Here is a 27,947-nt window from a genome sequence, read left to right as displayed (position 1 = left end):
AAATAAAACTTAAAAAAAAAAATACTGGTGTTATAATTCTTTTCAGTGTGTTTGGAAGGAAGAAAAAATTTCATACATTAAAAATGCATTGTTCTGGAAGATTATCAAACCATTGTGTTAACTTCTAGATTACTAGTGTAATGGCTTGAGCCATGGATATCAGCCTGGATAGCCCAATTGGAAGAGCACCTGACTAGAGATACAGGGGTCCCGGGTTCAATTCCCAGTCTAGCCATAAAATCTCACCTTTTCTGTTACACTAGTAAAGACCCTTTCGGCACCAATCAAATAATGTTTCATGAGGCTAAGGAAAAAATTAAAATACTGACTGAACACTCAGGCAAACTTGATTAAAGAATTGTTTATCCTATACCAACCTATTTGCTTAAAATGGCCCAACTCAAAACTTTTTATGTCCCCCTTCGAAGAAGGGAGGGCATATTGCTTTCCTGCTGTTAGTCGGTCTGTCAGTCCATAGTTTCCGTTCATTTTCTTCACAACCATTGCACATACTGAACTGAAATTTGGTATACAGGTTTATCAGGTAAATATCTAGGTCAAGTTCTGTTTTGGGTACGATCGCACCATTTTTTACAGAGTCATGCCCTTGGACTTGGAAAAATTCCACTTATTTGCAGTTTCCGTTTATTTTCTTTGCAGAGGTTGCACATATTAAAGTGAAATGTAGTATACAGATTTTTCAGCTGAATTTCTAGGTCAAGTTCTGTTTTGGGTAGGATTGCACCATTGTAGACAGAGTTATGCCCTTTTGGACTTAGAAAAAAAAATCCAATTTGGGGGGAGGGGGGGGGGGGCATAAGTGTTTTACAAACATCTCTTGTTAACCTATAGTTAAACATCCCCAACTCCCTGGAGTATCTTCTTATCTTGTAAACAAGTGTGTTGGATTTTTCTACAAAAAAATTCTTTCCACCTAGCTACTGACAATCATTTTACCACAAGTTGGGAGTAGGCAAATCTTTTAAAGATGGTGTCACATTGTCATTAATCTTTTGATGACAACACTACATAAGGATCCTTGCATACTATTGCAGTTCTCGGTAGCTGGTAGTCCTTCAGCACCATGAGCACTACTGAGCTTTATGACGTTTGTTCAGCTATGATCCTTTTGGGTTGTTTTGACGAAACAGGCCTCCTTAAATGTGAAATATTGAAAGTTAATTTCATTGATTGTTTAAAAGTTTTTTTTAACATGGTGAGAAATAGATAAAGAAGACCTAATTCATTAAATTTCTGTCAGAATTTACTAGGCAAACAAGATGTTTGTAAAACTTTGATGCCCCCATTGATCATAGTGAAGACTGAAGTTTCTCAAATGTAAGTCAAACTCCAAACTGAAGATAAAGATATTAACGGTACATGAACTGAAGGAGAGATTTTGTCAGAAGGAAAACACCTGTGAAGTAAGAAAGACCCAGATTGAACCTTCAAAAGCAACGCCCAAAAATAAGTCAAACTCAAAGACCAAAGGGTCAAACTTGATGGTACCTAAGGAGTGGTCTTGTCACATGGGTTACGCAAGTGAAATAGTCAACCCTATTACCAACTGCTTAAAAGTTATGGCCAAGGTTTAAGTTTTTATACGCCCGTCTTAAGACGGGACGTATTATGTTATAGGCTTCATGTCCGTCTGTCTGTCCGTCTGTCCGTCCGTCCGTCTGTTAGCTTTTCTCGTGTCCGGCTCATAACTTGAATACTATAAGGCCTAGAGTTATCAAACTTTGTCAGCTGATACATCTTGGGTAGAAGGTGTGTCGCGCACAAAAAGTAGGTCGCTCTGACCTATAATTAAAAAGTTATAGCCAAATATGGAAAAATCCTGTCCGGTCCATAACTAGAAAACTATTAGACTTAGAATCATCAAACTTGGCCACTTCATGCATCTTAGGTAGAGGGTGTGTCGCGACCTATTTCAAGGTCACTGTGACCTTTAATTTAAGTGAAATTTAAAAAAAAAATGTCTTGTTTTCTCTTCATTTACACACTCCAAAAAATGTAAAAGTATTGCACTATTCTTATTAGAAAAATGTTAAATCAAGAAAATACTTATTTTTTTAAGCATATACTTGACAGCAATCTATAACAAATGTAATGTATGTTAAAGAAATTCCACCACTCCCATGAGTTTAATTATCAAGCACTGGTCAAGAAGAATTTTGATAACAGAAAATTGCATGTCAAATTAGAGAAATTAATGAGTTTAGTGTGAGGGAGAGCATCGATGCTATCTATATCCCTTGAGTATTGGGTCAAATGGGTAATCCTGTTGGATTAAAAATAGCTCTTGTTGGCTAGCATAAGTTTTAAAATGAATTTGATGAGAAGTAAATAAAACTAATTTGATTTTGCATAATAAACTATTTTGATATTACATAATATTATGAACTTTAAAAAAATAATTTTATGGGGGTGGGGTGGAATCAGCATGTCCATATGAATTGCATATTAAAACCTGTCTGCCATTAAATCTAACAAAAAATCATTGAGGTTTTATATGTTTTAAAAATGCTTTATGGTAGATAGTGCAGATCCAATAATCTCTTGGGAGTAATGAGTAGACAAGCATCCAGTTAAAGATTAATTAATGTGTTCAGTGTAGCAAGGCTATAGTTGTCTCAATCATTTCTTCAGAGCATTATCTTAATTAACTGACAGTGCATCCTTTGGGAATTAGACAGAAGAACTGTTGGTCAGTTTATATTTGATGGCCAGCCTTTTATTTTCAAAATTAATTAGGTATAGATTAAGTTGTTAAGACTAATTTGATACTGTTTAATATGATAGGCATTTGGCAAGGTCTAACACAACCAGTATAGAAATCTATGAATGATGCAGTATATGTTATAATTAATGCCTACACCACAGGAGATGGATAAACACATTTTTTAAGGAGTCGAAAAATCATGGAAATCTTAAAATCAAGGTTGACATGATTTTCTTGCACTTTTAATTGTTTAAGATAATTGTAATTTTTTGACGGGCGTATCATGCTGTGGCGTGGCACTTTATTTAGAAGTTAGTCAGCCTCCAGGGTCAAAGACAACAGAGTAAACTTAATGGTACAATTATGTATTCAAAGAGTGTTCTTGTCACACGTCTCTCCTGATATATGTAAGCCCTAGCACCAACTGCTTATAAAGTAATAACCATGATAACAAAGGTTAAAGTTTTAAAAAAAAAAAAAATAAGCCCATCTCCAAGGTCAAAAGGTAAAAATCTCACCCTTGGGAAGTTTTTGTCAAGAAGAAATTTGATGAGAAATAAGAAAATCTTAAAACAATGGTTCTGAAGCTATGGGCAAGGCCAGTAAATGTTTTTTTGTCCAAATTAGGTCAAAATCGAAGGCCAATATCGTTGGTACCAAAGAGTTGGCCTTGTGACAAGGAATAAATTCTATGAAACATGAAAGCCATAGAACCAACCATTCAAAAGCTGTAGCCAAACGTAATATCCTTTTTAGATAGACCAGATTAGGTTAAGGTTAAGGTCAAACAAGGATTCCAAAGGGATGATTTTGTCATAAGAATTAATTTACACCTGGAAGGATCAAAATTTTTGGTACCAAAAGAAAGATTTTGTCACAAGTAGGGCTGGGTATTGGCCGGAGATTTCGTATTGCGATATATTGCGATATTTTAAACCGTATTGCGATATGTATTGCAATATTTTCAAGGTAATAAAAATGGCATTTTCGTACTAAATTTACTTTAATTTACATGCAGAATGTACATAACTATGATAAGTAACCAACATGGAAAAAAATCTTGTTGATTTCAGTTAAGTTATGCTCTGAAATGTTCCAACAAAACAACTTCTGACTTACTGTTTGGCTTAATAACAAACTTTCATAAGTCCATTTTTATTTTTAATGACAAATTTCCTTAATCTAAGTATATTGCCAATATATCGATATTACAAAATCGTATTGCGATACGATATTCTTTGTCATTGTATTGCAATATATTGAAATATCGATATTATTGCCCAGCCCTAGTCACAAGAAAAAAATTTGCGGAAAATGAAAGCCCTAATTGCAACCGTTTAGAAGTCATGGTCAACGTTAAAGTTTAGTAAAAGTACGTCAAAGTTAGTCAAGTTATAAGGTCAAGATGTCAAATTTATTGCTACCCAAAAATCTTGTCACAAGGAATAAACTTGAACCTGTAAAATTTTGAAAACCATAGCTAAAATCAATCAAATGTTATGGAGAAAGATCAAGATTGTGTTGTGACTTTCATATTTTACTGGTGTATTCTTTGTGTAAGACTTTTCTTTGACCTCTTGTCCTTGGAGTTTGATCCACTTTTCAAAAAAAAAAAATAAATCCAAACTTTAACCTAGGTCATAGATTTTGAATAGCTGGTTCTAGGACTTTCATACTTTACAAGTGTATTCACTTTGACAAGACCAATATTTTTTATCTTGACCTTAGAGTTGGACGCATTTTTGAAAATATGAACTTTAACCTTGACCAAAATTTTTGAACCGTTAGTACTAGAGATATCTTTCTTTTTCATTGTTTGATTAGCCAATTTTTTTTAGATACCCCACCTTTAATTAGGAATGCAATTCGTTTGCTTTCAAAACAAGTGATTTTTTGGTGTGCGAGGAAAGAGTTCACCTAGGGTGTGGAGCAGCCTTTCTAGTTGTGTGTCTGCTTGTCTGTATTAGTCTTGAATGTTTCAGGTCTTATATAATGTTATCAAAAATGTTTCCGATTGCTTCGAGCATCTCTCAGATTTTGTCACTTAATCTAGTTGAATAACATTCTATTTGTTAGCAAATTAGCAAATCCTGTAAATACTGCTATATATTTTAAAATCTTTATTAATCAGTTGACAGGTTTTCCGTGGTAACCAGTACTGGTTTGTGTCGAGCGCTGCGCTGATGAGCTCGTAGTCCGGCTAACTGGGAATAGCTACTTCTACATACGTAGCATTTATATGGCTTCTCTCCTACAAAAAAGAGAATATTTGATGACTGCACTTTTACAATGACTGACCATATAAAAAAATCAAATAATTCATTGATTTATAAAACAAATACATGTACATATATAAAACACTACCAACACCCATCCTCGCAATGCTAGGGGCCATGAGTCAACTCGTTGCTGTTGGGTCCAGAGGTCCAACCAGGGACAACTCAGGACCACTGGCATTGCGAGGATGACCAAAATCAAGTCTGTGCGTTTTTGTTTAATATTTATATGTAGAAAACAAAACCAATAAAAAAGATGTGGTTGTAAAACACTGATGACCCCGTATGGCATCTCTTGAGAAAGTTCTTAAATGGAACTCCAAGGTCAAGTTCAAAATTGTTGGTATCAAGAGGAAGGTCTTTTCACAAGGAATACACCTAAGAAATACGAAATTCCTAGTACTAACTGTTCAAAAGTTATGACCACGGTGTAAGTGCTAAACAAATTGGTCAAACTCGAAGGTCAAGGTAAAAAATATTTACACAAATTGAAAGATATTGTCACAATGAATACCAATGTGAAGTATGAACACCCTGGAACCAACCGTTCAAAAGTTATGGCCAAGGTAAATTTTTTATGCGGGGGTATATAGTTTATGCCCTGTCTGTCTGTGTGTGTCTGTCTGCAAATCTTTAACCTTGCCCATAACTTTTGAGTGGGTTGGGCTATGGCTTTCATATTTTACAGGTATATTCCTTGTGACAAGACCTTTCTTTGGGTACCACCAAATTTGACCTCGTAGCCTTGATCGTGGAGTTTTACCTACTTTTACAAAAAATTCTACACCTTTACTATTATTTTGACCATAACTTTTTAACGATTGGTGCTAGGATTTTCATACTTCCCATATGTACTCTTTGTGACAAGACTTTTCATTGGATTCCAACAACTTTGACCCTTTGACCTTGGTAGATTGACTTACTTTTAAAAAACTTGAACCTTAGCCATAACTATTTGAGCGGTTAAAGGTAGGTCTTTCATACTTCGAACATGTAATCTTTGTCACAAGACCTTTCTTTAGAAACCAACAACTTTGACCTTGAACTAAGAGTTAAAACTACTTTAAAAAAAATTTTAACCTTGGCCATTTTTAACCTTATGCCCCCGTAAACTAAGTTTCAGGGGTATATAATTTTTGTCATGTCCGTCCGTCTGTCTAGCTGTCTCTCTGTCTGTCCATCTGTCTGTTTGTCCGCAAAAACTTTAACCTTGCCCACAACTTTCGATTTAGTGGAGCTATATATGACATTCATATTTCACATGTGTATTCCTTGTGACAAGACCTTTCTTCGGATACCACCAAGTTTGACCTTGTGACATTGACCTTGAAGTTTGACCCACTTTTACACAAAAATTTTGAACTTTTACTCTGGCCATATCTTTTGAACACTAGATACCAGGACATTTACCAGTATACTTGAGATATTTATTTTTTGTGGCAAGACCTTTCATTAGATACCAACAACTTTGACCTTTTGACCATGACCTTATAGATTTTTGCACGTATGAAAAAACTTAAACCTTGGCTATTACTTTTGAATGGTAAGTGATAGGACTATTATACTTCACACATGTAATCCTTGTCAGAAGTCCATTTATTGGATACCAAAAACCTTAACCCTTTGACCTTTGAGTTTGATCTTCTTTAAAAATACAACCTTGACCATAATATTTGAAGAGTTAGGACTAAGGTTTTCATATTCCACATATTTAATCCTTGTGACAAGACCTTTCATTTAATATCAAGAACCTTGACCCTTTGACGTTGACCTTGGAGTTTGACCTACTTTTTAGAAAATTTAACCTTGGTCATAACTTCTGAACGGTTAGGGCCATCTTTTTCATACTTCCCATAGTCTCTGAGACCAGGCCTTTCTTTAGAAACCAACAACCTTGACTCTTTGACCTTGACCCCGGAGTTTGTCCTACCTTTAAAAATGTCAACCTTGGTCATAAGCCTTGAACAGGTGGTGCTAGTGTTTTATATTTCACATATACTAGTAGTTTGTATTTCTTGTGAAAAGGCCTTACTTTAGGTACCAACATATTTGATCTGCATTTGAGAAAGCTTAACCTTCGCTATGTTGCCATGCGGGGGCATCAATGTTTCACAAACACATGAACATGTGGTGCTAGGGTTTTCATATTTCACAATTGTATGTATTGTGAGAAGACCTTACTTTCGGTACAAATATAGGCCTATTTTATTTGCATTTGAGAACGTTTAGCCTTCGCCATGTTGCCTTACGGGGGTATCAGTGTTTTACAAACGCACCTTGTTTTTTTTTTTTTATTTTGTAAATGTGGGTCAAACTCGAATCACGATCAAGGTCAAGAGGTCAAATTTGGTGGTGCCCAAAGAAAGGTCTTGTCACAGGAATACACCTGTGAAATATGAAAGCTATAGTTCAACCAAATCAAAAGTTATTGGCAAAGTTTTTGCGGAAAAGAGATAAACAGACGGACGGACGGACAAATTGACTATACACTATATACCCCCCCCCCCCCCCCCCGAATATTCTATTACGGGGCCAAAAAACCTATCGGCGCAGTCTTCAAATGAGTCGTACAAAACCAACCTTAATTACTAGTAATTGGTTTGAACACACAATTTCTTAAATACGTAAATTAAATGAAAAGTTGTAATTCGAGTACTATATATCATTTTGAACTAAACAATGAAATACATTTGATCTCTCCACTTGACTCTTGTGTAGCAAAATATAAAACACCAATTAAGCGTTCTGTAGGACTCGACAACTTAAAAATAGACCTACACTACACTTATTTATTAAAGTAGTGTAAATGTATGTTGTTTTCCCTAGTTAAGTTTTGGGTTTGGCTATGCCTACATACTTGACAGAAAGGAAGCAAAAAAACCCAGCTGAAGTGCGTACTATTCAGATTAAATAGCGAGATGGGAGATGTAATTGGGCGATTAAACGCTTGTGCTACCAAAGGAAAATTTCAGAAGGTAAGTTACCCAATAATCACTATCTCGTACTATTTTATCGCTTTTATTTCCAATTACAAGTCAACTTCTAGAATATTTACAACTGTTTGCTAGTCCAGACAAAATAAGTTCCAAAATTCATATATCCATCATGCTTCTTCGGATATTGCCATATAAAATGATATCACCTATTTGAATATTCAAACATTTGATATCATATTCATTCAAATTGAATACTCTATTTGAATACCGGTAAGTGATATCCTTGTTTGAAAGTCAGACAAAATGAAAATCCCCTGCAAAATGTTTATGAAGCAATGAAAAATCGGGAGCAGAGCAAACACGGACCTCTAAAAACATCCGAGGTTGGATCAGGTGCTTTAAAGAATCAAGCATCCCCTGTCGACCTATTACATCCGCCGTGTGCTCCTTGTCACAGTCGGGCAGACGGAAATATCGACAGACAATTCAATGTGTAAATAATGGCCTTACAATCGATGTAAAACGTCAGTCAGCATGTAGAGAAAAAATATTCTTTGATAAAAGATTTCATGTTTCCTTTGGTAATTTTAACGATTGATTAACAAGGTACGCTGGATATGCGACAATTTTTTTTATACCATGTATTGCCATGGAAACACGTTAACTAGCATAATCATGAAATATCCAAGATTATAAATAGATCTACCACTGATAATTGTTAACTTTTAAAAAATTGAGTTATATATAAATTGATTTCATTTCAGTAACTTCTAATGACAATGGCATCTCCCACAAACATGGCACAAGAGGTCATCACCTGTGACCTTTGCCCTAAGCCTACTCAGCAGTTCTGTAATAACTGTCAAGTAAGTTTATGTGTGGACTGTGTCAGTAAACATGTGGACAAATCAAATTCGAAATCCCATGATATTGTTTATTTCACCAATAGGAAGATACAGCCAAAGTTTCCGGACTGTAAATTTCACTCAAACCAGCGATGTGAGGCCCACTGCCAACAATGTGATGTCCACGTGTGTTTTCAATGTATTTTTGGTCCACATAATGGCCACAATGTAAAGAAATTGCAAGAAATTTTCAATGAACAGAAAATGAAAATTGAATTTGACAACTGGGAAATTAAATCAAACATCTATCCAGAGTATAAGAAGAAAATAGAATATACAGAGAAGAGAATATCCAAAACAACTCGTGAATTTGAAAAGCTTGAAAACGAAACTGAAAAACAGAGAAAGCAGTGGCACCAAGAAGTTGATAACATCTTCAACAACCTTAGTTCTTCGATCAAGTCCCTGTCAGTAAAGTATCTTTCTTCTTTAAACGAGCACCATAGAAAATTAAGGAAAAATATTCAAGATATGAAAGAAACCTTTGAACAAAACAAAGAAATCTTGAAGACAAACAGAGTGTCTGAGGTCAACAACTACAAATCCAAACTGACGGAATACAGAAACATACCTGCTGATGTCTTTATCGACATTCCCTCATTGATCATGACAACAATCAATGATAAAGAATTTGGCCTAGAGTTAGGAGAATACAGGGTTACATTAAAGCAGACGACATCATCCAGTTTGGAGAATGGAGTCTCCTGTTTATCCACAAAAGAGTTAAGAGATAAAGCAAGAGTCATATTTATCATTCCCACTGAAGTTATACCACTGTGGGAAGTAGCCTGTGTTGGGAAAGATGAAGTATGGATTAGCGGTGAACACAGCGTCATAGAACGTGTTGACACGTACGGATCTCAGCAGAAATGTGAGATAGGCCAGTGCTGTCCGGATGACATTTGTGTGACCAAACGGGGAGAACTAATTTACAGCGATTCTATCAAGAGCACAGTTAATATTGTCAGATCTGGGAGGACAAACCCTATGGAAATGATGACCACACCACAAGGCTGGAGACCATTCAGACTGTGTTGTACCAGGTCAGGAGACATTCTGGTTAGTGTGAAAGGTAACATCCAAAATAAAATATTACGTTACGAGGGAAATTCCGGTATACTGAAAGAGGAAATAGATAAGGATGCCTATGGATTTCCAATCTTTGAAGAAGGCTGCAATATACTAGCTATGGCAGAGAACAACAATGGTGACATCTGTTTCTGTACCGATAATACAAATGTCCTGATCGCGGTGAACAAGGCAGGAAAAGTTCGATTCCGATACGATGGTACTCCAGCTAGGAGAAGAAAGACGTGTAGTTTTAGACAGGTTGTGACAGATGCCGTGAGTCAGATCATTCTGACGGACTACATCAATGGTTGTCTACACATCCTGCATCACAACGGACAGCTCCTAAGATGTGTGGATAACTGTGGACTAGATAAACCATTTGGTTTGAGTCTGGACAGTGAGGGGAGGTTGTGGGTAGGATTGGCGAATTCAGGAGAAGTGAGAGTGATTGAGTATATGGAGTAGACTGTGTTTATGTTAATAACAGTGAAAGGAACAGTCCAATTACAGTATACCCGTGACCAATGTATAGTATTACATGTACAGGAATACATGGACAGTCAACATACATCTTCTGTAGTTTCTATCTAGGACCATCAAAACATCTGATATCGGACAATAAGTGTGGCTTTGAATCAGGTGTACATCTTTGAAAATGTTATGTTAATATATTGTCAAATACTATTAGTAGATAAGGTTGATAATTTGTGAATTATAAGGCATTTTAGCTTCAATTTAGTTCAAAACAATGAAGAGACTTCGATTTCAGCAATAACTTTGTCGAGATGAGGAAAAGAAAGCTAAATATGGAACCTACATGTAAATCCTTTCAAGAAAAAAATTATATAATAATACCATTGCCAGATGACATATTTTAGTACATAGCTATATAAAAAAAATATTAACTGACTTGTTTCTCCGTAAGAATACACTTTAACAAAGCCTCGAAACAATAATGGTCTCAGACAAACAATTAGATTCTTTGGTCGACATTACAACTTGTTATACCTTTTAAAAGTTGTTCCTAAACAAATCTATACGAAAAAAGTCTAACATTTCTAATGTTTTGCTGAGTGGGATTAAAAAATCGATGTTTGACCGCTGAGTGAGATATTGGACCTGTCGATGAGATGTTGGACCGCTTAGGTCACGCAATGGGCGGAGCTTAATCTCATTTGCATTCATTGATGTTTAACAGTGACGGACCAGAGGTTTACATCACCGACGGCAATGTATCTTGTATGTGAAAAATTTATATAAAAGGTATATAACAAAATGTTTATTGGCTTTAGATATAGTGAACACTTGATATCATCAAAAGAGACGTACCGGTGTGCAATCTCACGTGGTTTCTTAACGTTGATGATTGGCTGAAACATTTGTTACAGAACTTGCAAGTAAATGGTTTCTCCATCGTATGAATGCGCATGTGTGAACGGAGATTGCTGCGAGAATTGAAGCCGCGCCTGCATAGTACACACTTAAGTTTATCTACGTTGTCCATTGAGGTCGGGTGCTGTTCGATGCAATTTTCTTCTTTACCACTGATACCTATTATAAACAGTGCCGTTACGGTTACTTACGAGGGGTGATCAAAAAGTTCGCAAACTATCTCTATAGCTACAAAACCACAAATTCAGATTAGAATGAAATTCGGTACACACATAGTCATACACAAGTTCTATAAATAGCATATGCTGAATAAAGTTTCTCTCCTTGTTTGTGACGTCACAATGTGAAAATAACGTCACAATTTAGGTCACTTGTGACGAAAAATGGTTGTCTCAAACTCGTTCAACAAACGACTGTACAATTTATTGTAATATCTTAGAAATCCCTCTACAGTATTATATAATAATTTGTACACAGTTTATTGAGATAAATGAGTTCCTATAAATTCAATTAATAATTGGATTAATCGTTTTAGTGAAGAAAGGCTGATGGTTAAAAATGAAACTTGTCATCTTGCCCAGTGAAAACAAGTTTGAAAAGATATGTATTTTTAATTAAGCAATTTGCTATCAAAGACCTCCAATTAGCACTTTGAAAAATAGTTGAATATTTGAACAATGATATAAGTATTAAATACCTAAGATATCGTTTACTTTAGATTTTAAACTTATTAGATGTGATAAAAAGGATGCACCCATTCTCTATCCACTTTGAATAAAAGTCTCTCATGAGACAGAAGATTTGCGTTTTAATGGTCGTTATGCTTATTTTTGGAAAGGATGTTATTATCCACCCATTCTATTGCCGAGATATGTCTATTTCTGACAAATGAACTGTTCTCGTCATAAAAATTAACTCACATGGAAAGAAATATAAAACTCGGAAAAATCTTTTAACTTTTGTGACAGAACGCTACGGAGGGGGTCACGTGACCGCCGATATCACGTGATTCGCGCATGCGCAGAACGGTGGTTGATGTGCATTAAAATCGGGGAGGATTAAAAAAGTATAATCAACATTAGGCTAAAACCAAGTATTGTTTCTTGTTTTGAAGTTATTCAATTAGTTTGAGAACTTTTTGATCACCCCTCGTATTTGTTTAAAGTTATTTTCTTGCTTCAAAATTAAAAGTCATTTAACGGATGCATTCAAAATGATAATCAATTTATATTTACATCTTGAAATTTTGCTGACACTACTCGTTGGTTGTGACGTCATTGGAAGTCCCATGTGATATATGCTGGATTGGCCATACCAGACTAACAATTCCTCTCCGGGAGCAATGTCCTGAAAAAGGAAGAGACGGGGAATTAAAATAAATTTCCTCCATATAAAGACTTTTTCTGTAAAGAATCGGCATGTAAATTTGGTCTAACAGCCTTCAAGGTTTGCGTACTTTCTAATTAGAGAGACAACTGTCATATGACTACATGTTAATGACTAATATATGTCTTTAAAATATTGTGAAGTAAAAACGACATTTTTGTCAAAGTTTGTTCTGAAAGATATGCCAATATTGTGTAAATTTTAATTATTAATTATAGTTCGAAGATTATAATCGTTAAAGCAAAGTTATATCCGATTTAACGTGGAGAAGGGGGGGGGCTTACGAACAATCATTTGCAGATCCCTTAAATTCCCTATTATCCTGATATACCTTAATAGCTCTGTAGAAAATATGCCTGTCGATCTGTGTTAACTCTAAATTCTGCTCACGATCACTTCTTGCACATTGGACACAAGTTAACCAACTGGAAGGATGCGAGTCCGAACCCCCGTCAACGTAAAACGCCACCTCTCCCCTTTCGTCAAATACCTTTAATAAAATTATTTTAAAACATGTAGATAAAAATTGAATAAATATCATAGCTGAAAACAAAGCTTTAGCAGATTTTTATAGATATATTTTTTTAAAGTTTGAGTCTGAGACTCTCACCTCCCACGTGTTCTTGTTATGAACACTGTTGTCTATTTCTCCAAACAATCTTCCAGTATATGGACCCATTTCTGTTCCTCTGCGGATCCAAAGTTTTGAGAATACACCAAAACTTGATCCCGGAATTGTGGACCGCTGGATGCATACCTGTCTTGGAACTTGGGGAAAAAAGACGTATTTCATTATACTTAATGGCTTTCACAATGTCAAGTTTCGTATATTAAATATTTAATGAGAATAATGGACTTCATTATCTTATTATCTGGGTGTTAGAAGGTAGCAAACAATATTTAATTCAGTTTAAGGTTTTTTAAACACATGAAAAACATTTAAAAACAAATTCAAATTAGAGATCTTGTCACCGGATTGATGATAGAAAACCGTACTGAACTGTGGAGGCGCAAAAAGGATACACAGTGGTGGACTGCACTATACAGTGGGACGTATAGTAAAGTACAAGGATGTACAGAAATTTACAGTGGGTTCGTACTATGAATTACTGCAGGTACAGGGATTTTGTACAGTGGCTGTACAGTGTTTATGCAGAGAAAAGCAGTGTACTTACAAACTGGGTTACAAAGTTAATTAATCAGATTTTTCAGATTTCGCGGAATTTTAAGACCAAAAGTGCAATATTTATTGAAGCAAAGTTTCTAATTCTACTAAAATTACAATAGGAATTAAAACAGGGTTTGTACACGGAAGAGTGCTATTTTTAAATACAACCCCCCTCCCCCCCCCCCCTTAAAAAATCTAAAACATCTAAAGCTGAACTAATTTAGGAAATTTTGAATACAGATAAATTTGAAACACTTGCACTGAATTTCTATCTATAAAAACTTAATTTTTCATAAAACAATCAATAAATCAGTATGATATTCATCAACAACGTGTTTTACGAGTTCTTGAAAAATAAATGTTAGCAAAATTAGATAAATATATGTACATAAATTTAAAAAAAAAAAGAACATTGCACTAATTTTTTTTTTTACAGTAAACATAACTAAACATTTTTTTTTCATTCGATTTCTTCATCCTCGCTAAAATTTCAAATTCTGATCACTTCCCTTAAATGTCTTGTACATCATAGATTGTTTTTTTACCAGGTTTGTAAGGAGCATTATCAGTTTTGGTCAAATTTACTTCTGTTTTCTGATGTATAGTTCTGTTTCTAGTGTACTGATAAAATAAGTAATTACTGAACATGCTGAAGGAGGATGCATCCCCCACTCCACAGGCCAGCTCCTACAGACTTGACTAAAAATCTCCTTACCTAATGGAGGAAGAAAACTAGACTCCGTGTTCACTGATTCGCTCTGTAGATTTCCGTATAAGTAGGATTTCAAGTCTTCCTCAGAAAACATTACTTTAGCCATTTTGATTTCTTTGTAGAAGCAGTCAAAAATTAGAAATTTATCCCGAGAGTTCAATTTTATTTGTGAAAAAAAAATCAAATTAAAATCTAAAATTAGTTGTTGTCGTTAATTTTTATTGGCCATTTTCTTGTGATAATGTATGCTAATGAGAAAGGGGAACCCGCCTATCCTAGGAATCTTTATTTTTGTAAGAACTGTCGAGTACCCGTATATATCGATCAAATGAAATGTGAAATTAATGCCAAGAAACGTATGTTCAAACTTTGTGAAGATGGGAAAAAGGACTAAGTTAAAAAAAAAATCACGAAAAAAATCAACCTTGCTTGGTGCACTTTCCCCCAATTCTATTTTTTATACGTATAAATTTCAATTTATACCAACAGTAATTTTTGCCTCAAAAGTCCATAGGAAGTTACTTTTAATATATTTGCAAACTTTAATTTAATTTTCAAATGCAGTAAATTTTTACAAGTTGTAGAAATATTTCTGTCCTACTTTTCAGAATTTAACAAAACAAATGATATCTTATTTGGTAAAGGGGGTAGGGTGACTTACGGTATGGTAGGTCCTAAATAACAAAATTAATCTAGATCTGCCACATGTATTTGCCAAACAAAATTCACGAATAATAATTTGCTCTTGTGTCATTTTTCGTTGTATTTTGACACCAACGACACAAATAATTTGAAATCAATTTGGACAGTAAGACAAATATTTTAGTAAAAGTGAACTGAATACGATGTGGAAGAGATACAAATGAATTAACGTATTGATTTAAATCTAAAGAGGCAGAGAAATGGCTACTGATCAAAAGAATTTCTGTTAAAAGTATTTTACTTTGATACAACTAAATCATTAAAAGTCGTCCATGTTCATTAAAAGCAAAATTTAAAAATACATACTTTTAACTCGATATACGTATGAATTATATCGAGTTAAATGTATGTATTTCTAAATTTTGAAATTCTATGAAGAATGCAACGTTTACATAATTAACAAATTTGAACATACCAGTACATGTATGTAAATACGTAGTTTTTTTTTCAAATGATATAAATTTTTCATATTATGTACAAGTCTTTAATTCTAAGTGCAACTTAAAATTATAGCAACATAACAAAACGCTTTTTGATAAACGATAGAGAGAAAAAAAGAACAAGAGGCCCATGGGCCTTATAGGTCACCTGAGCATTATGCAACAACTTTCCAGTGATTGAATTCGATTCATGTTTTAAGCCAGATGCTATGGCATTCACAATTTTGAAAGAGGCACCATTGATCATCATAACAATACACTTAGCAGTTGCTTAGTTTGTTTACTTAATGCCCATACCCAGGGTAGGGGAGCAAAAAATGCATTTCAACTAATCAGTAATATTCAGCAATAATCAGTAGTGCCCCTACCACACATGAACCCCTGACCCTTAGGCCTTGATATTTGATTAATACCAAGGAGCAGATTTCAAACCATTCATTTATTTTCAGTATATTAGTAGAGCCCCCCCCCCCTCTTCTATGGTACCCCTGGCCCTGGGGCCTTGAAATTCACAATTCTGGAAGATTAAAAACTATATAGGTAGTTCATCTACTTAATACCCTGGAGCAGAGAAGAAAATTTTCAAAGACTTAATGTATTTTCACTATATAAAATAGAGCCCCGCCCTGACACCAGAACCCCTGACCCTGGGGCTATAAAATATACAATTTCCATTCCTGCTCATCATAACTATGTACTTAGTTTGTTTATTTAATTCCTAGGAGCAGAGAAGATTTTCAAAGAATTCATGTATTTTCACTATATAATATTTGAGCCCCGCCCTAACACCAGAACCCCTGACCCTGGGGCCATAAAATTCACAATTTTGGTATATATCTTGATCATCATAAAACCCAGCAGCAGAGAAGAAGATTTTTAATGCATTTTCACTATATAATCAATAGAGCCGCACCCTAACACCAGAACCCCTGACCCTGGGGCCATAAAATTCACAATTTTGGTAGAGGCACTCTTGATCATCATAACTATGTACTTAGTTTGTTTATTTAATACCCAGGAGCAGAGAAGAAGATTTTCCAAGAAATAATGCATTTTCACTATATAATCTATATAGCCCCGCCCTAACACCAGAACCCCTGACCCTGGGGCCATAAAATTCACAATTTTGGTAGAGGCACTCTTGCTCATAATAACTATGCACTTAGTTAGTTTATTTGATACCCAGGAGCAGAGAAGAAGATTTTCAAAGAATTCATGTATTTTCACTATATAATCAATAGAGCCCCGCCCTAACACCCCCCTGACCCTGGGGCCATAAAAAAAATTTTGGTAGAGGCACTAATGCTCATCATAACTATGCACTTATTTTTTATTTAATACCCAGGAGCAGAGAAGAAGATTTTCAAAGAAATAATGCATTTTCACTATATAATCTATATAGCCCCGCCCTAACACCAGAACCCCTGACCCTGGGGCCATAAAATTCACAATTTTGGTAGAGGCACTCTTGCTCATAATAACTATGCACTTAGTTAGTTTATTTAATACCCAGGAGCAGAGAAGAAGATTTTCAAAGAATTCATGTATTTTCATATATAATCAATAGAGCCCCGCCCTAACACCAGAACCCCTGACCCTGGGGCCATAAAATTCACAATTTTGGTAGAGGCACTCTTGCTCATCATAACTGTGTATTTAGTTGGTTTATTTAATACCCAGGAGCAGAGAAGAAGATTTTCAAAGAAATAATGCATTTTCACTCACCTAATTATTTAGCCCCGCCCTAGCACTAGAACCCCTGACCCCAGGGCCATGAATTACAATTTTGGTAGAGGACTCATTGCTTATTACAATCATGCAAACAGTTTGACTGCTTGATGTCCAGGAGTAAAGAAGAAGATTTTTTAAGACTGCATTAATTTTAGTGGTTTTGGCCCCACCCCTCAGGCCCCAGGGGGGCAGGGATTATGAAATTCACAATTTTTGTTCCCCTTCACCCATAGATGCTTTGTGCCAAATTTGGTTGAAATTGGTTCAGTGGTTGGAGAGAAGAAGCTGAAAATGTTCAAATGTTAACGGACAACGCACAACGCACGACGCACGACGACAGACGAAAACGGATAGCAATAGGTCACCTGAGTTTACTCAGGTGACCTAAAAACAGAAAAAGGATAGAAATAAAAGTCCAATATGGCACATTTATGTTTCTTTGTCGAAACGGAGAATGCATTTAGAAACGAAAGAAAAAATCTTTAATTATACACTGTTTACAAAAAATATAAAATTACAGCTTCCAAAGTCCAAATTTAGCGAATTCAGAAATTTCTCCCAAGATATGCGGGTCGTTTAGTTTCGTTGAAGATGCGGGTGTATTATCACAAATAAAACCATTGCTTTTTATTAATTAGTCCCAATAAATGGTTGTTTTATTTCAAGTCTTGAGTTTTTTGTTAAAATCATTATCACGCTACATATATTAGAGATGTTTTCACGCTTTTCAAATTAGCAGTCCCAAATAACAGGAACATCAAAAGCACGCCATGAAATCCCTGAAGTGAAGTTTCCAAATCTCTGTCATGCGGGATTATCATATCTCCATATGCGCCAAGTAACCAGTGAAAATCGCATGAATAATGATAAGATCAAACCCCATACAATGGCTCCCATCCAAGGAGAATTTGGGAGGAAGAAAGCACAAAGTGCCCCTATATATCATATTCCGCAATCGAAAGATCGTGTATCGAATAAAAGCAAATTAATATTTCCAGTCTGACAAACACCAAAAGAACAATGTTACGGATCTATAAAGACAGAGAAGTTACGAAATCTAGTGAGGTCATTAATGGCCGGGCCAGAACAATGAAGACCTTATCGTGGTTATCAGTATTTTAGCGCTTTTAATTAAGCCGATATCTTTATAAAATGGCGACAATTTGTTATATTAATTAACGAGATTATTATCAAAACAAGTCCATTTTTATAGTACACGTGTGTTCGAGATCGCGTTTAATTTGGTGTAGCCTTTATATGATATCAAACGCATTAAATGAACGATAAATAAATCCAAGTTAAAAATTACGTGTAAATATTTTTATTATTAATATATATACTCTGCAATGCTTTACAGAAAATTCATTAAGTACAACAAATAAAATACGACTACAATGCTCAATTAAATATGTCAGATGCACCAGACTTTTATATAAAATAGTTACATGAAACTAGAAAAGTTGTTCTATAATATATACAGTCATAATTTGATATATTCATTCAATGACAAGCACTATGGCTATAAGCAGGCACGTAGTATTAGGCTAACATCCCAATTTTCCAAACATAACATTGACCCCCCCCCCCCCTCCCGTTTTGTTAATAAATGGTAATTTGCATTGTATATCTTTACTATTTGGCTGTGAAAAATTTCAGGCAAACTTGTCTTTTTTCTGGGTGCCCAAATTTCCAAAAGATACTATGCACACATGTCTGATTATGATATACAAATCGTTTCAGATCATCAAAAGAAGCATGTTTTTTTTGTGAAAAAAGACAATAGAAATCACCCTAGACTTTGGAAATTTTCAGCATACTTTATTTGGTATTGTTAACAACTTAAGTCTAAAACTTTCTGATTGCGGAAAGTAGTGAGAACTGATTAAAACCAAGTAATAAAACCAAGTGCGTTAGCTATTATCCGCAGGCCAATAAATTTCCGTATTTCAAAAAAAAAATTTTTTGTCCACAAACCACTACGACTTAGGAGGTACACTGTATCCATCAATGCTAAATATATTGTGATGAGACTTTAACCACTAATTGAGTCAAATGTGAAGATCTCATAAAAATAGCAAACACATACGTACATTGTACATAGAAAAATAAATTTTTCATTCAAGCACACCTCTCAAGCGTCCCTACAGCTACGATGAGCTAAAATGCATCTATACATTTGAACATTGGACCAGAATTTCTTATAAATACAGTCACGTTCAGGTGAAATTCAGAGTGGCTCCCCAGGCCCCAGATGCGATCAGAGCGCCACCTGGTGTGAAAGCACAGTGTTGTGCTACGTCTGTCTTTCCCTGTGAATAAAAAATATAATTTTTCGATAAACATATTTATGTAGAAGGATTAAAATCCGTTCCTAAAATTAATACCGGTAAGCTTTCTGCCACATCATATTTCAAATAGGCCTATATATTTGTCGAGTATCATACACACAATCGCTTGTGTTTCTAGGAATGAAGCGAACTGGTTAACGTCACACATTTCATTCTTGTCTTGATTAATGTGACTCCACTGTGTTAGAGTGAGTCATGTGCATTTTTCTTGGTTTTTGTTAAGATTTGCTCCTGCTCTAAAATACATGTAGAATTATGTCCAAGAAAGGTACATATTGTAGATACAGTGGTCCGCTTACCTCCAGAACACTGATACAGGAACCCTCGGCCACGTCCCAGATTCTGACCGACTCATCGTCACTAGCACTGGCCACGTAGATCCCGTCCGGGGAGAAAGCCAGGGCCTGTACCCACCCCTCGTGCCCCTTCAGCACGTGGATAGGCTGGCCATTCCGGGGATTCCATAAACGGACCGTCTTATCCCAGGAACCCGAGGCCTAGAACGGTATATATTTATATAGAGTTACACAAACTAGTTAGCCTTTACAAATGGTTAAAATGAATTCCAAATTCCAGGCCTAAATGACTGCAGAAGAAAACATACCAGCATTCCGTCCTTGGAGAACACCACTGAATGGATGTTCCCTTTGTGTCCCTCTAACACCGTCACTTTGTCCAAGCCGTCCGGACTGTTCAGCGTCCACAACCGGACAGTGAAGTCCCAGGAACCAGTGGCCTACACGAGAAAACACTTAACATAAAAATACAACATAACAAAATGTTGATTTGGTGTTATTTTACCTTTGTAATACATTTCCTTTGGCAGAGACACATTCACTAACGCATTTATTTACTCTCCATAGGCATCAGAAGCAAATTGAAATTGGAGAAAAAGCCCAATATCGGTATTTTATGGCAATGTTATATCTATCTTTGTGAAGAAAATGGGGGTTACCCCCCCTCCCAGGTGAGTAAGAATGTTTATCCCAAAAAATTGTAAAAACTTGGCATTTGTGTTTGCAAGATTTTCGAAATACTAAGTACACATATCCTAGTGATTTGAAGCTTTTTATAAGAAACTCAAGATGAATATCTAACTCACCAGCCACCTTCCATCAGGGGAGAAGGTCACTGACTGTACCAGACCATCATGTCCCGTAAAGATCCTGATCGGGACACCTCTCTGTAAAACATTGTAAGTGAGTTTATAGTGTCAGAAAATTCAGATTCAACAACGAGAAAAAAAGAAATGTAAACAGAAATGGCGTATAAAATCACCTGTTTATCCCAGAGAATGGCTGTTCTGTCCCAGGAACCTGAGGCCAAATGTTCACCGTCAGGGGAGAAAACCACAACCTCAACACTCTTAGAGTGACCTATAATAATTAACCAATAGAGTGTAACCTATAATAATTAATAAATCAACTCTCTTAGAGTGACCTACAATAGTTAAAAAATCAACACTCTTAGAGTGACCTATGATAATTAATAAATCAACACTCTTAGAGTGACCTATAATGATTAATAAATCAACACTCTTTGAGTGACCTATTATCATTAACAAATCCACACTCTTAGAGTGACCTATAATAATTAAGAAATCAACACGCTTAAAGTGACCTATAATAGTTAACAAATCAACATCTTAGAGTGACCTATAATAGTTAAAAAATAGAGTGTGACCTGTAATTATGAACAAATCAACACTCTTAGAGGGACCTATAATAATTAACAAATCAACACTCTTAGAGGGACCTATAATAATTAACAAATCAACACTCGTAGACTGTCCTACAAAATCAGCACAAATTAACAGATTATCTTGGAGTGTCCAACAAAACCAACACTATCTACTGTCTACTATCTTGAGTTTTCTACAATAACTATCACATGTAACAATCTTAGAGGGATCTTCAATAGTTGAACTTTATTAGCACTCTGAGAGCTCTGTAATAATCTTTTTTATTAACAGTCATTGAGTGCCTCACAATAGATAATACTGTAAATCAACACTCTAAGACTGACCTAAGAAAATAACAATATGTCAACACTCTAAGAATGACCTACAATAACTAACACATACAATACTCTTAGAATGACCTACACTTACACATACATCACTCTTAGAATGACCTACACTTACACATACATCACTCTTAGAGTGACCTACAATAACTAACACGTACATCACTCTTAGAATGACCTACAATAACACACACATACAACACTCTTAGAATGACCTACAATAACTAGCACATACAACACTCTTAGAAGGACCTACACTAACAAATACATCACTCTTAGAATGATCTACAATAACTAACACATAAAACACTCTTAGAATGACCTACACTAACAAACACATACAACACTCTTAGAATGACCTACAATAACTAACACATACAACACTCTTAGAATGACCTACACTAACACATACATCACTCGTAGAATTACCTACACTAACTAACACATACAACACTCTTAGAATGACCTACACTAACAAACACATACAACACTCTTAGAATGACCAACAATAACTAACACATAAAACACTCTTAGAATGACCTACAATTACCAACACATACAACACTCTTAGAGTGACCTACACTAACACATACATCTCTCTTGAGTGACCTACACTATATATCACATACAACACTCTTAGAGTGACCTAAAACAACATACATCACTCTTAGAATGACCTACACTAACACATACAACACTCTTAGAGTGACCTACACTAACACATACAACACTCTTAGAATGACCTACACTAACACATACATCACTCTCAGAATGACCTACAATAACTAACACATAAAACACTCTTAGAATGACCTACAATTACTAACACATACAACACTCTTAGAGTGACCTACACTAACACATACATCACTCTTAGAGTGACCTACACTAACTAACACATACAACACTCTTAGAGTGACCCACACCAACACATACATCACTCTTAGAATGACCTACACTAACACATACAACACTCTTAGAATGACCTACAATAACTAACACATACAACACTCTTAGAATGACCTACACTAACACATACATCACTCTTAGAGTGACCTACACTAACTAACACATACAACACTCTTAGAGTGACCTACACCAACACATACATCACTCTTAGAATGAACTACACTAACACATATATCACTCTTAGAATGACCTACATCAACACATACATCACTCTTAAAGTGACCTTCACTAACACATACATCACTCTTAGAGTGACCTACACTAACTAACACATACAACACTCTTAGAGTGACCTACATCAACACATACATCACTCTTAGAATGAACTACACTAACACATACATCACTCTTAGAATGACCTACACCAACACATACATCACTCTGAAAGTGACCTACACTAACACATACATCACTCTTAGAGTGACCTACACTAACTAACACATAGAACACTTGTAGAGTGACCTACACCAACACATACGTCACTCTTAGAATGACCTACAATAACTGACACATAAAACACTCCTAGAGTTAGAATTTATACAACACTCTTATTAGGGCTGGGTATTGGCCTGAGATTTTGTATTGCGATATATTGCGATATTTTAAACCGTATTGCGATATGTATTGCAATATTTTCAAGGTAATAAAAATCATTTTCGTACTAAATTTACGTTAATTTACATGCAGAATGTACATAACTATGATAAGTAACCAACATGGAAAAAAATCTTGTTGATTTCAGTTAAGTTATGCTCTGAAATGTTCCAACAAAACAAATTCTGACTTACTGTCTGGCTTAATAACAAACTTTCATAAGTCCATTTTTATTTTTAATGACAAATTTCCTTAATCTTAGTATATTGCCAATATATCGATATTACAAAATCGTATTGCGATACGATATTCTTTGTCACTGTATTGCAATATATTGAAATATCGATATTATTGCCCAGCCCCAACTCTTAGAGTGACCTATAATAACCAAGTTTACTTACATAATATGAATGATTTAATTTAAGAAAACATAATATACAGTACCTAATAACTCATGTATTAACTCTGCATCCCTGGTCCGCCATAGCCTTAAGCTTTTATCATAAGATCCACTGGCAAAATATTTACTGTCAGGACCAACTGCTACACTCTTTATTGCACCTAGTCAGATAAAACAATTCATATTAAGATCTGATTCAGGAAAATCTTAAAAAGATAGGTGTTATGTCACTTAAGTTTAGAATTATTTTGTGTAAAATACTTAGTACCTGTATGTCCTTTGAGTTTACACACCATCTCCCCCGTCTTACAATTAAACACTCTGACTCGCTGGTCATCACTTCCTGTTACCAGAAACTGAAAATCGGGAGAAAATGCCACACAGTTGACCTGTAAAAATAAAACAGAATATATTGTAAATTGAAAAGATTTCCAAAATCAGACTGTTTGCTTCAGTGAGGGTCTACATGTAGTATATAAGTAAAGATTCTGCTAAATCATTTTGCTCTATGTCTGAATTGTGCTTAATTGTTATTTTAAGGAGGCTAGGGGTCAACAAATTAACCATCAGATATAACTTTTTCTTAAAGATATAGATATAATATCTTCAGCTGTCAACTATCATTCGTGAAAGAAAATTTCATACATTTTAATTTTAAAATTGATCATTTTGTACATCTTTATATGGAGCTCTCCTACTAAAGGAGATCAATATAGCCTGAAAATGACCACAACCACCCAGATTTCATACATTTAACATTGTGGCATTGCATTTCCTCTTGGACTTGATCTCCAATTGTCTACTGGATTTTTTTCTTATCAGAAGATTGACATAAAATCCATGTTTCTATATCAAATCACTTTATAGGATAAAAATTTCTTCTGTTTAATACGAAGTTATTATCATTCATTGTTTGATCTGCACTTGGTTACAGCTTAATTAAGCTTACTCTATCAGAAAACTTTATTACTCTTGAGCTATAGCCAGTTGATTTGGCATTAACTTGGCCTATTTGGGGATGGGTTCATTGGTAGTCACTCCCATAACACAAATGAAGTCTAAAGTCTGTATATTTAACCACTCTAGTTTGACTGTCATGTTTGCTGTTCACATATAAGATTTACATAATTTGCCGTTTTAAGCATATGAGAGAAAAACACCACCAAAGTTTTTTTTGTGTGTGCAACTGAAAATGATAAGTTTTAAAAGTAAATTAAAAAAAATTTAAAAAGAATGAATGCAGTGATTGCATAAAATATATGTAAACCATCATAAAGTAATATTCTTTCCAATTAAATAATTTTATTCAAATTTATTAAATTTTATTTGATTAATTCTTCCTATTACTAATTACTTGTTCATTATTATAAACAGCAAATGCTCAAACAAAATGTGTCATTCATGCAAGCAAATGATTTGTTTATGCTGTATTTTCTGCTTTAGTTTTGTAGTACCTGTAATTTAATCTTTCGGATATTTTGCTGTTCCTGTAATTTAGTGTAATTACATTGATTTCTGACTAACTATAAATCAAAGGTGTCAATAGGGATCAATCTTTAATCCAAACAGAACCTCTTTCTCATAAAGATGGAAGAAAACAGAAATATTATGCTAAATTGATTGTTGTTTTATTGATTTTAGAAGATGTTTTGGCAATACACTGTTCTTTAAAATATTACATATATAAATTATTAACCATGTTAACAAAGCAGAAACAAATAAAACTAAATTTTTCATAAGTCTTGTTGATGTAATCTTTCTAATCAATTTGTTGACAAATTTAGTTAAATCAAATTAGCTGAAATATTATGTAAATTTTTTTATTTTATATTTTAAATAACCATAAAAAAAATTATTTTTATGTCAAAAGTGAAACAATCATTTTTCTCTTTAATAAAAAAAAAATTGTTTGTCAATGTCTTTAAAAAAGTATTGTGACACGATAGCGGTGTTTTTCTTTGAAGTTTACTGTTCTGTATTAGCAATACAGAACGGGACTGTGGTGGGCGGAGCTACTTTCCGTTCTGCATTATTGTTAACAGTATTGCATTTGCCAACTATTCTGTATCTAAAATACAGCACGGTCTAAAAATAAATCTGATTCAATTTAGCAAAGCTAGCACGTACACATAATAAATACTGATGTTTTCCTTGTAGAATGTCAAAATTTCTAAATCACTTTTTAAAAACTTATTCCACACAGAATCTACGCGTAATTTCGATCGAAAGTAAAAAGAAAAATCACAATAACGGAAAACATCCTCTGTACCTAATTTTGAACAATCCACACGAATCGGAAAATTCGCTATCACGGAAAAAATCCTTCTCGCTGACGACAGCCACACGTCTCTTTCACTTCGTTTTTAATGTCGCAATTCAATTTGAAAATAAAAATCCGTGACATCAAAGTCCATCGAAGAATTTTCTGTAAATCCTGTTTTTGGAAATCTAGTTAAACCGGGATTTTAAGACCACTGAAATAAATTATGATAAATCTCCATCTACAATTATAACAATAGATCCCAACAATTACGGTTAAATCCTCCAATTTATCCATTAAGACTGACTATCACTCGATTACGTCTACCCCGTTAAATTATCAAAACAAATCTGACCGAATTTTACGTTTTCCGTGGAAATATATATATATACTGCGGATGCGTACTCCCCGTCGGGGCCTCATCTAAAAACTCTGGCGGAAGTTTGGATGCTAAAAGTTATAAAGTGGGCGGAGCTATTTTTGATTGATCGTGTCACAAATCATTTAGAGAACTCGACAGGTTCTGTATTTAATACAAATTTGGGGGCGGAAATTGCTTTCGCACTCGTCTGCCCCCAAATTTGTATCTACGATACAGAACCTGTCGAGTTCTCTAAATAATACATAGATTTGTTTTCCATCTGAATATTCCTGTTGAGTGCCTGTAACTTGATCTAGTTCACACACTTCCATTTGACAAAGACGCAATAAACTAGTACTGGCATCATGGTTAACTGAACACAATTAATAATAAAAACTTAAAAGTTCAAAGATGTTTATAAAAATGGTTTGTTTAAAAACTTTGTCCTTGAAAGATTGTATATTTTGTTTGCACTGTTTTTTTTAAAATATACATACAATAAGTATTATCATCAATCAGTGCCCCGGAGAGCATGTTCCTTTAAGTTTAAATCAAAGTGTGCCTTGATAAACTAAAGCAATAAAAATACTGGTACAGATCATTCCAACAACTTTAGAATTTTTTGATATATGGATTTATTCAATTTTTGATAAATTTACAGGCAAGGGATATTGGAAAACTTCCAATACATGGTCAATGTATTCAAAACATGTAATTAATTCTGTATCTTCCATTCTAATTAGTATTCAGTAAATCAGTTTAAAAGTAAAATAATGCAAATTTCACTGCCACTTCAATTATTTTTATTTATCTCAATAAAATGATCAATAAATCGAATGTTAAATGTTTTATATCTGAGAATTACATTAAATGTTGAATTTTTCATGTTACGGATGCTCTTATACAAAAAAGTCAAAATGATCATGGTTAACACACAGGGGCTTGTGTAGAGAAAATAAAAGTTAGAAATTTAGTACCTCGGAGAAAAAAAAAACATTAGAAACACAAAAAATTCTCTAAAACGTTGGTTTTATGTGTTTGCTACCCTGCCATTTTTTATCCCTGTGACCATAATTTAAAATCAAATTCTATCACTTAATGAACAAGAATTTCCCTTACCTCATCCTTGTGTCCTGAAAATTTGGTCAGGTCAACATGATTTAAATCTCTAGGACCCTTAAACATCCTTCTCAATTATCGTCATACTGATTTAATAAACAAGATATGGTCTAATATATCTCATTTCAAGCGGTTTTGCCCAAAATTGACCAGAGTGACGAGAGTCATGTTTACACTGGAAACGCTACGCTATTTACAGAATACCGATCCCGATCCAATTCCAACACAGTTGGCAATCCTCGACTGACTCCGCTATTCAAACTTAAATGACGTCCATTAAACTATAAGTCGAAATATTGAATAGGAAGTATTTTTTTTAAAAAATGCACTTGAATTTTAAACCATGACTTTTTACAAGTAATTTTATTAAATACAATTTCTGTTAATATAGTTTCTTTAAAAGATTGAATACGCTTTAAACAGGTCC

At 34.5% G+C, this 27,947-nt stretch overlaps 3 protein-coding genes across 3 annotated transcripts; 1 reads left to right on the top strand and 2 right to left on the bottom strand.

Annotated features, from left to right (window-relative positions):
- Positions 1 to 4,848: 4,848 nt before the first annotated feature.
- LOC134233066 (PR domain zinc finger protein 12-like) lies at positions 4,849 to 13,455 on the bottom strand. The gene is made up of 4 exons (XM_062715061.1): positions 13,023 to 13,455; positions 12,541 to 12,652; positions 11,243 to 11,464; positions 4,849 to 4,976 (listed from the first exon to the last, which is right to left on the bottom strand). The coding sequence occupies exons 1-4, from the start codon at positions 13,230 to 13,232 to the stop codon at positions 4,849 to 4,851; spliced, it is 672 nt and encodes a 223-aa protein (XP_062571045.1). The 5' UTR covers positions 13,233 to 13,455.
- LOC134233060 (uncharacterized) lies at positions 7,863 to 10,562 on the top strand. The gene is made up of 2 exons (XM_062715057.1): positions 7,863 to 7,976; positions 8,702 to 10,562. The coding sequence occupies exon 2, from the start codon at positions 8,711 to 8,713 to the stop codon at positions 10,376 to 10,378; it is 1,668 nt and encodes a 555-aa protein (XP_062571041.1). The 5' UTR covers positions 7,863 to 7,976; positions 8,702 to 8,710; the 3' UTR covers positions 10,379 to 10,562.
- Positions 13,456 to 19,091: 5,636 nt separating the features above from the next.
- LOC134233072 (WD repeat-containing protein 38-like) lies at positions 19,092 to 27,732 on the bottom strand. Its single transcript, XM_062715067.1, has 8 exons — positions 27,521 to 27,732; positions 24,049 to 24,169; positions 23,825 to 23,941; positions 21,071 to 21,168; positions 20,895 to 20,975; positions 20,397 to 20,528; positions 20,092 to 20,289; positions 19,092 to 19,753 (listed from the first exon to the last, which is right to left on the bottom strand). The coding sequence occupies exons 1-8, from the start codon at positions 27,584 to 27,586 to the stop codon at positions 19,661 to 19,663; spliced, it is 906 nt and encodes a 301-aa protein (XP_062571051.1). The 5' UTR covers positions 27,587 to 27,732; the 3' UTR covers positions 19,092 to 19,660.
- Positions 27,733 to 27,947: the final 215 nt, after the last annotated feature.

Source organism: Saccostrea cucullata, unplaced genomic scaffold (genome assembly GCF_032062105.1).
Source record: "Saccostrea cucullata isolate Sc308-1 unplaced genomic scaffold, CSIRO_AGI_Scuc_v1 ctg50, whole genome shotgun sequence".
Lineage (NCBI taxonomy): Eukaryota > Metazoa > Mollusca > Bivalvia > Ostreida > Ostreidae > Saccostrea > Saccostrea cuccullata.
Note: the sequence above shows the minus strand (reverse complement) of the source record. Positions and strands in the feature narration are given on the sequence as shown.